The following is an 8827-nucleotide window of genomic DNA, read 5'->3' on the forward strand; positions in this document are numbered from 1 at the left end:
GAGCGCTGAAACAGACACATCCTAATGTTCTCGCTGATTCTCGGCCTGTAAAACACAAAGCACGTAGTCACACACACACACAAAAACACACACACACACACGCACACAGTTGTTCATGATGAAGCAGGTGATTTAATCTGCAGATTGTTGATACTGGACGTTTTCCCACCGGGCCCACTTAAGAAATTCTCTACCAGACGCCTCATTGAGTCACTCTCTCACACACACACACACGCAATCTCTTTCTCCCATTCACACACACACACACACACACACACACACACACACGCACACCCATAAATACACGCAGCGGCCCGCTAGCCTCATTCGCGCACAATGGAGTCCACGTCGGCATCCAATTTGCAAACTAAACATCCTCTGGTGTAAACAAACGGAGTGTGGAGCGGCTTGTCGGACTTTTCCGTTGTTTGAGTCGTTTACCTGGAAGGGAATGAAGAGGAATCGGCCCCGCGGGTCCTGGCGGGAGTCCCGCCTTCACTCCACGTATTCTTCTGGGTGTTTATATTTGTCATATCCCCATTGTTCGGTTGTGAATATTGTGCGGCGGTGATTCCCGTTCCTGTTCGCCGGCTGGTGATTAGCGCTCTTTCTTTGTCTCGGGAGTCACGCTGGAAGCGTCTGACTGTGTGAAAAGACGTCTTGTGTACGAACGCGGGGATATAGACGTGTGTGAGCGTGCCAACGACCATGATTAATGGTGATAATTGTGTGACTAAATGTGTGTGTGTGTGTGTCTCAGCGGCCTCTATACAGATTCCCCTCTTTTTATTGCCCCCGGGGCTGAAATGAAAACCCATTAAATCAGGCTCTTTCTTTCACTTTCATTTGACTGTAGTCGCCGGCAGACTCCAGGTCAAGCCGGCCGCAGTCGGCTCTGTCGTGGCTGTGGAGAATCAGTTTGATTTACTCTTGTTTGTGTGACATAAATTCAGATTTTATGGTTTGTTTGTTTTTTTTTTAAAGTAGGTGAACAGATCAGTGAAAGGAGAACATCTGTTTAAATAAATGATCATCAGATGATACAGTTGTTGATTTATTTTGAATTGTTTTCGTCCGCAGAGCTGAACAGCTACCTGTACCTGGACGCCGGCCTGAAGACGGAGCAGCAGCAGGCCCGCCTGCTCAGCCCGGCGGTGGCGGCCGACACGGGGCCGCTCTGCCTCTCCTTCTCCTACCAGCTGTGGGGCGAGGCGCAGGGCCACCTCAGGGTGCTGCTGCGGGACGCGCACGGCGAGGAGACGGTGCTGTGGACGCTGCGGGACGACCAGGGCCCCGTGTGGAGGGAGGGCCGCACCATCCTGCCCCGCTCCCCCAAGGACTTCCAGGTGACGGGCTCGTCACACACGTCACACACACACACACTGAGTGTTCTCATGAAAAAGTCAGGTTCCTTGCAGACGAACAGAGGATGATCGCAACTTTCAGCTCCGTATTAACTTTTTATCCTCTTTCTCCTCCTCCTGCTGCTGCTTGTCCTCATTCTCACTCTGCCTCCTCCCCCTTTGCTTCTTCCTGTCTTCCTCCTCCTCCTCCTCCTCCTCCTCCTCGCCCCTCTCCAGGTCGTGATGGAGGGTTTCTTCGTGCACGGCACCAGAGGACACATCTGGATCGACAACATCCACATGAGCTCCAGCTCGCCTCTGAAGGAATGCACACGTAAGTTACACACACACACACACACAAACACACACACACACACACCGTGAGAACATGAACACACACGACCTTTTTGACCCCGGCAGCATCTTTTCATACTCATCACCCCCCTCTTCCTCCTCCTCCTCCTCCTCCTCCTCTTCCTCCCACTCGCCCTCCAACGTTTCCACCGAGTGACGAGATGAAAGGAGGGAGGAGAGGGAGGGACAGCGTTTACTCCTCCACAAAAGAAGAAGAAGAAGAAGAAGAAAGGGTAGAAGAATAGGAAAACTAGGCCATAAAGGCCCCGTGGGCCCCGGCGATGCTAATCTATGTTTCATTAGATTTCTCCTCTTCTTCCTCTTCCCTCCGTCTCTCCTGCTCTCTCACTCTTCCGTCGTATTTGTAAACAGTTTTTTTTTTTTTTTTCCGAGCCGTCAAAGGGAATTACTAGACAGGCTGTTTCCCGGGAAAGTTTTTTTTCCGGGCGCCTGGTGCGAGCCGAGCTGAGCCGAGCCGATCCGATCCGAGCGGCGGCGGCGCCGTAATCTGGCCCGAGCAGGGGCTTCGGAGAGGGTCTTAACCAGATCAGAGCCAAAAACCTGCTGACTGACATCCAGCCAGCTCTGGAGCTGGACCACAGAGGAGAGCAGGCGGAGTGTGTGTGTGTGTGTTTGTGTGTGTGTGTGTGTGTCATGAGAGTCCTGGGAGAGTCTGAGCAGCACAGCAGCTCGGAAGGAACAAAGATGACAGACAATCCCCTCCTCAAGCCGCCACGCTGCTCTTCCTCCTTCCTCCTCCTCCTCCTCCTGCTTCCTCCTTCCTCCTCCACCTTCGCCACTCCCAGAGCATGCTGGGATGCTGCTTATCACCCTCCACAGTTGAGTTTCTTCACAGTACGTTGGCGTTGCCGCCAAAAGGCGGCTGCTCCCATGTCGACTTCCCTCTTTCTTTCTTTCTTTCCCTCTCTCCCACACACACACACTCACACACGCACGTACACACACACACACACACACACTCCAGGTCTTTGTGTTTGCATTCCAGGCAGTCAGAGTGAAGGTTCTGCTCTGGTTTGACTGGACTCCGCAGATAAACAACTTGAAATGTGTGAACTTTGCGGACGGGCACGTCGGCGTCGCCCCGCGCTCGCCCGGCTCACTCTCCTCACACACAATGCGCCCTGTTTGAAATCGCACTCTGGCGCCGGCGCCCAGTAAATGCCATAATTCATGTGAGCCGTCTGAGGAATTAACTTAAATTTCCTCAGGAGGAGCTTGATAGTCTTGTGACATTTGTTTGACATTTGGCTGACTTTTCGCTCATATTTAAAGTTATCTAAGCTCTCTCTCTCTCTCTCTCTCTCTCTCTCTCTCTCTGCTTCCCTGTGTCCTCGCAGAACCCTTCGCCGCCTTCTCTCCGGAAAATCCAGGTGAGTTCCACTTTGGCGTCGCCCCCTCTCCGGTCTTGCTTCCTGCCCGTTGGTTTTTTGCACTAGCCTGGGTTTTTTTGCTTGGTGGCATAAAAGGTGTCTCAACCACTTAGAAGAGCTGTGTGACTCAAAATTAACATTTTTTTTTTTTTGTAAAGCACAATCAAGCATCGAAAGACTAAACAGATGTTCCAGAGTTGAAAATCCAAATGATGGCAGTAACTTCTCGCTGCACATCGGCGGAAACAAAAAAAAAAAGCAAACTGCGTGCAAGGCGAGGCAAGAACACCTCGGATATGTGAAAGAAAAGCTCCATATTGTGAGTTCCGGGCTGCCTGACGCAGCCTGAAGGGTTTTAAATAACTGTCTGCCTCATGAAAAATACTGAGAGCGTCCGGGGGGAGACCCGGGGAGATTGATGTTAGTGTTTTGGCATCTCATAACGCCGTCCAATAAGATAAGAGCCCGCTGGTTTCAGTACCGGTGCGATGTGTGCTGCAATTCTGCGGCTTTTCTGCTCCCGTGCCTTCCCACACACGCGCACACACACACACACGCACATGCAGAGTGTCTAACCTTTGACAAACACACACATTAATATCGCCAGCATCCCCAGCGAAACGCAATCAGATAGAGTGACTGAGCAGCGAGGAGCCCGGGCGTCCGCCGCTCTGCTCCCCGGCTCGGCTCCGTCTAATGAGTGTGTGGCAGTGTGAAGTAGCAGCCGCGACGCGCCATTTCCCTCCGTAATTATGTGACACGGTCCAGAAATCAGGATGTATTCAGCCCCGCTCGGTGCGACACGCTCCACGCAGCCCCTCCACGTCCCGTTTGGAACCGACACGCCGCCTCCATTTTTTTTTTCTTTTTCCCCGATTCCCGCTATCCTCGGGGGTTTTGTCGTAGCAGGCTTGGATGCAAGAGTAGAAGCTTCTTGGAAGCTGCTTAGTAGGTTCTTACCAAGAATTTGAGAAGAGGAGGCGGGGGGGGGGTTGAAGCCAGGGGCGGCAGTGCAGAGGATCTGTGGAGATAGTCTCCAAGGAGACGGCGCTTGGCTGGAGGAGGAGAGGACTGGCCAGGAGGAGGATGCATGACAAAAAGGAAAAAAAAAGAAAAAAAAGAAAAAGGAAACAGGATAAATTATGTACTCAAAAGAAATCTGCCAACCTGAGCCAGCGAAATAACAAATCCCAGTCCAAACGGAGCTCGGAGAGAGCCGTGGAACATTGGATTCCCATGTGGCGTCCGACTGATTCTTGCATGGTTGTGAGGAGAGATCAGGAGGCGGTTTGTGACTTCCGACGGCAGGAAGAGGAAGCCCCTTAATTCAATGTGTGTGAGTTGCTTTTTTTTTTTTTTAACTAATTATTTTGGCGTTTGTTTCACACCAAGTAATTTCATTGGAGCTTTGCGGGGAGAGAAAAAAAAAAAATTAATTACACCGCATTTTATTGGAGCCTTGATTGGACTAATTTCAAACCAAATCCCTCGATGATCTTGGTGTGAAAACTTGTCCTCCAACTGCAACCCAAATGGATGTCTTTCCTTTTCTTCTTTTTTTTTTTTTTAATTTCTGGGCCGTGAAGATGAATTTTCTTTTTTTTTTTTTTTGCATCCGGCATGCTTGTGCATGCTCGTATGAGGTGCACGCCTGCTGCTCGGAAAACAGGAAGTAGAAAATAAACAAGTGCCACTCCTCTCTTTTCCCGCTGGACAATCATTCTGTATCTCTCCACCAGGGGGAGGCGTTCCTGTGCCTCCCTTGCCCATCCACTGGTATTACATTATGGCCGCCGGCGGCGCCCTCCTCCTCCTGGCCGTGGCCATCTTGGTCAGAGCCCTCTGTTGCTGTCGACAACACCTGGCCACCAAGAAGAGCCAGCTGTCGGTGGCCTACCACAGCTCCTCGCAGTGCTTCCAGTACTCTAACTGGTCGTCCAGTATGGCCGCCCCAGGGGTGGAGCCGGTCCTGACCGTGAGGCTGGACAGCCGGGACCGCCACCGGACCCTCTGCTAGAGACAGATCCTTTGCTGTGGCCGCCCCCCCCCCCCCCTGCTCCTCCTGGACGTGGCTTCGGTTGGTGCTTTTCTCCCCCGTTTCGTGAAGGAGTTTTGCTGTTGACATTTCACACTGCGCTGCTCCCGACGAGAGGACTGGAGTCTGAGTAAGTTATTTATCCGAACAGCTCGGTTCGGACCATTGAGCGCCGTCTGGCTCGTCAGAACACCCCCCTCCCCGGCGGTCCTCCTGGAATGACCCCAGCACGGACATGTGGGGGCGGAGCCAGTTCTGCCGCCAGAGCCAGCCCGAGCTGCCAAACCGCAAGGCTCAAACAAGACCCCAGAGACACCAGCGGCTCCGAGAGAGGAGAAAACTGTTAGGCTGAGAGGGATTCCGTGTGCTCGCCGCGGAAGCGCTCCGGCCGGCGCCGCCAAACACAAAGCTCCCGGTATCTCTGTAACAACGACACAGGTTAGCTGCGATACGAGTCGTGCCAATAGCGAGGGTGCTGCAACTTCAGAGAGCGAGAGAGAGAAAAAAAAAAAAAAATGTTTCCATTGTCCTTCTTCAACAAAGCATGTGCACATTTAAAAACGGAGGAATGCAAATCCATCATACTTAAAGTCCTGCATCAGAAAATGGAGATAAGCAGCTGGTTTGATTGAACGTCTCGTCTCCTCCTGATAAAGGCGTCAGCCGGTGATGGATGCAGCCGTCTTCAGTGTTTAGTGTTTCATCTTGATTCTCTGTTGTAATAAAGCACGTTGTTCCACCCCCACCCACGCTCCACGCCACCCACCGCCGTTGTTCCCCCGCGCCTTTGATGAAAGCCCAGCCGGGCCCCGTCCCTGTTTTTGGGTGCGAATGCGCGCTTGTTGTTGTTTTCCGGCGTGTAAATAGACACATCTGTCCGCCGCCGCTCCTCCCTTCTGTGATTTATGCTCCTACACGTCCCACAATGCAGCTGGAAGCCATAAGCCGGGTGTGTTTTGCTGTACATGCGCTGCCTTGACGACGTTCCGGGATGTTATGGAAACCAGAGCAGAGCTACCAGCGACGGATGGTTTTTTTCCCTTCAGTGCCATACGACGCCAGCGTAAAATAAGTCACAGCTAATGCCGCTCTCGCTGATATCCAACTGAAATAATGTTTTCTTAAAATTGAACCCCTCAAACACGTGACCGAGATGGACGAATTGGCGGCGGTTCCCCTCATCAGTCAGAGCGGAAGTGGCCGGGTTTGACGCCGGCCGGCTTCAGCAGCTCGCGCCGGATGAAATCGCGGGTCGTCAGTCTGCGGCTCAACGGGCCGTGCGTCCCCGGGTCCGTCGCAGCTGCAGGAATCCATCAGCCGCCGGCCCACAGCTCAGCAGAAAGCACCTCCATTTGTTGTCATAATTTAGAAGCTGCACTTTTCTGTCAAGTGTGTGTGAGTGTGTGTGTGGAGTTGGAGTGGGGGTGTTTTCTGGCACGAGCTCGCGATGTGCTTTTAAATCAACTTTGGGAGGAAGGATTGGACGCCCGACTTGATCCATCTCGACACCATTAACGCTCCAAGCCTGTAATAGTTGTAATTAGTTAATGGACAGATAACATTTATTAAGGCTGCGGTAAGCACTTCTCCCTCCGATCCGCCACACCTCCGCCGCCGCCGCCACCCCGCCCCGCGGCCCGCCAGCTCCCGTCGCCCTGGAAACAGTATTAATAATGCCATTGGCCATCAAAGACCTCCAGATCTGGACGTGTGCCTTGCCAAGCAGTTACTCCCACTCCTGAATGCTTGCCAAGAGCAGCCAGCGCAGACACACACACACAAACACACACACACACACACACACACAGTGAAAAAGAAAACTCATCTGAAGTATAAGTACACTTGAGCCATCGGGCTGGTCTGAAGTGCTGCAGCTCATCGCCACTTTTTTGCCACACTTGTAATCTTCCAATTCAGACACTCGCATACATATCAATTTTCGGCTGGCGGCGTTCGCCGAGGGCGCCGCCGCCAGCCACAAGCACTACTTAAGCACTGATATTTGTTCCCATTAATTTGGTTTTCTTTTGGACGGTCTGATCCACCACTCTTAAACCGGACGGTGTAATCGTGTCGGTGATTGTGATTCTGGCGGGTGATGTTCACTGTTTGCCGATGACATGTTTGCATTTTTATTTACACAGAATGAGCAGTCTTATACCGTCCCATGTGATGACTGTGTGTTTGACAGGAATGTATCTTAATGACCTTTCTCTATTAATAAAGTCATATTTTTCTATTATTAACTTGTGTGTTTTGAGTGGATGTCACATCGCCGATGATCCGAATCAGCACCGGCGAATTCAAAGCCGTTCTCAGTGTCCAGTGGGTTATTTATCGCTGCAGGCTTTCTAAATGCTGCCGCACGTTTTATGACCACCTGATGATTGTTGGCAGTGTGGAAGACTCTGAATTAGAGCTGTCAGATGTTTCATCACGCCATTAATGATATTAGAGGACCAGTGTCTTCCTCTACTTGGCACTGGGATTAGAAATTGGCTGTTTGTAATATAAAAGTAATCAATAAAATAAGGGATATTAGCAAATTCGCCACCAACTGGGAGGAAGAAACTCCAGATTCCAACACCGAAAGGGAATAAAGTTTGCATTATCTACTTATTTTATACGTACTGTCGCTTTAAAGCCAGTCTTTCCTCTGCTTCTCTTCTCCAACAGTCAAGAGACCCACCGACTTCGGCGACGGTCGGCTTTTCAGCGACAGAGACGCGCTGGGCGGAGGTAAAGCTCACCGCGCTGTTATTCAAACGTCTCCTGAATCAAGTTTTGAAATGTCGGGTGCGTTTGTTTACCCTCTCCCTCCCGCCGTCCGGCAGGTCTGCAGTTCCCCGAGTGGAGCACGGCGTCTCCGTCGTCGGACCCTCCGGTGACGCGGGTCTCGGAGAAGGACAACTCGTGGCTCTACACCCTGGACCCCATCCTGGTGACCATCATCGTCATGAGCTCCCTGGGCGTCCTGCTGGGGGCGGTGTGCGCCGGCCTCCTCCTCTACTGCACCTGCTCCTACAGCGGCCTGTCGTCGCGCTCCTCCACCACCCTGGAGAACTACAACTTCGAACTGTACGACGGCCTCAAGCACAAGGTCAAACTCAACCAGCAGCGCTGCTGCACCGAGGCGTGAGGGCGGCGCCGCCGCCGCCGCCGGAAACCCAGCGAGAGACAGAGCCATTTTTTTGTGAAAACCTCTCACTATTTGCATCCTCTCCCCCAGTTCACTTTAGTGTCAGTATACTTCCTTGGTGGTGCAGATCCCAGGACGCAGGGGCCGTGAGAAAGCCGCATTTTAGCTGTTTCTCTTAGAAACATGTGGCACAGACCAGTATTGGTAGTTTTTTTTTCTTTTGTTTGTGTGGTCACAGAACCAGTAAGCGAAACACTGAGGGTTGCTACAAGACGGACTGTTCTTCAGGGGATGTTAGGCCTCAAAAAAAAAAAAAACAAATATCTACACATATCAATTCCAGATCCCTGGTCCGCCGAAACAGAAGTGTTTATAAATGCATCTTAGATTTTGTAAGAGGTCTACTTTTGAAACCGGGTACCGTAAACTACACGGAGCGCCGAGACACATGGCGTTGGGACGGTGGTAGGTTAGGAACGTGCTTAGAAAGCGTCTCTTATTTTTATTTTCTGATCACATGTGAACACAGTGGCCTAGAAGTTAGCTCCTTTGTGTCCGCTCCACC

The 8827-nt window shown here is 51.7% G+C and overlaps 1 protein-coding gene across 1 annotated transcript in view; it reads left to right on the forward strand.

The window, feature by feature from the left end:
• LOC115383774 (neuropilin-2-like) overlaps positions 1 to 8579 on the forward strand; it is a 50376-nt gene extending 41797 nt beyond the window's left edge. Inside the window, 5 exon segments of the mRNA XM_030085953.1 lie at positions 1081 to 1346; positions 1581 to 1677; positions 3056 to 3088; positions 7800 to 7862; positions 7958 to 8579. Coding sequence (XP_029941813.1) covers positions 1081 to 1346; positions 1581 to 1677; positions 3056 to 3088; positions 7800 to 7862; positions 7958 to 8262 — 764 coding nt within the window. The 3' untranslated portion in view covers positions 8263 to 8579.
• The last annotated feature ends 248 nt before the right edge of the window (positions 8580 to 8827 follow it).

Source organism: Salarias fasciatus (genome assembly GCF_902148845.1).
Source record: "Salarias fasciatus chromosome 23 unlocalized genomic scaffold, fSalaFa1.1 super_scaffold_20, whole genome shotgun sequence".
Classification (NCBI taxonomy): domain Eukaryota; kingdom Metazoa; phylum Chordata; class Actinopteri; order Blenniiformes; family Blenniidae; genus Salarias; species Salarias fasciatus.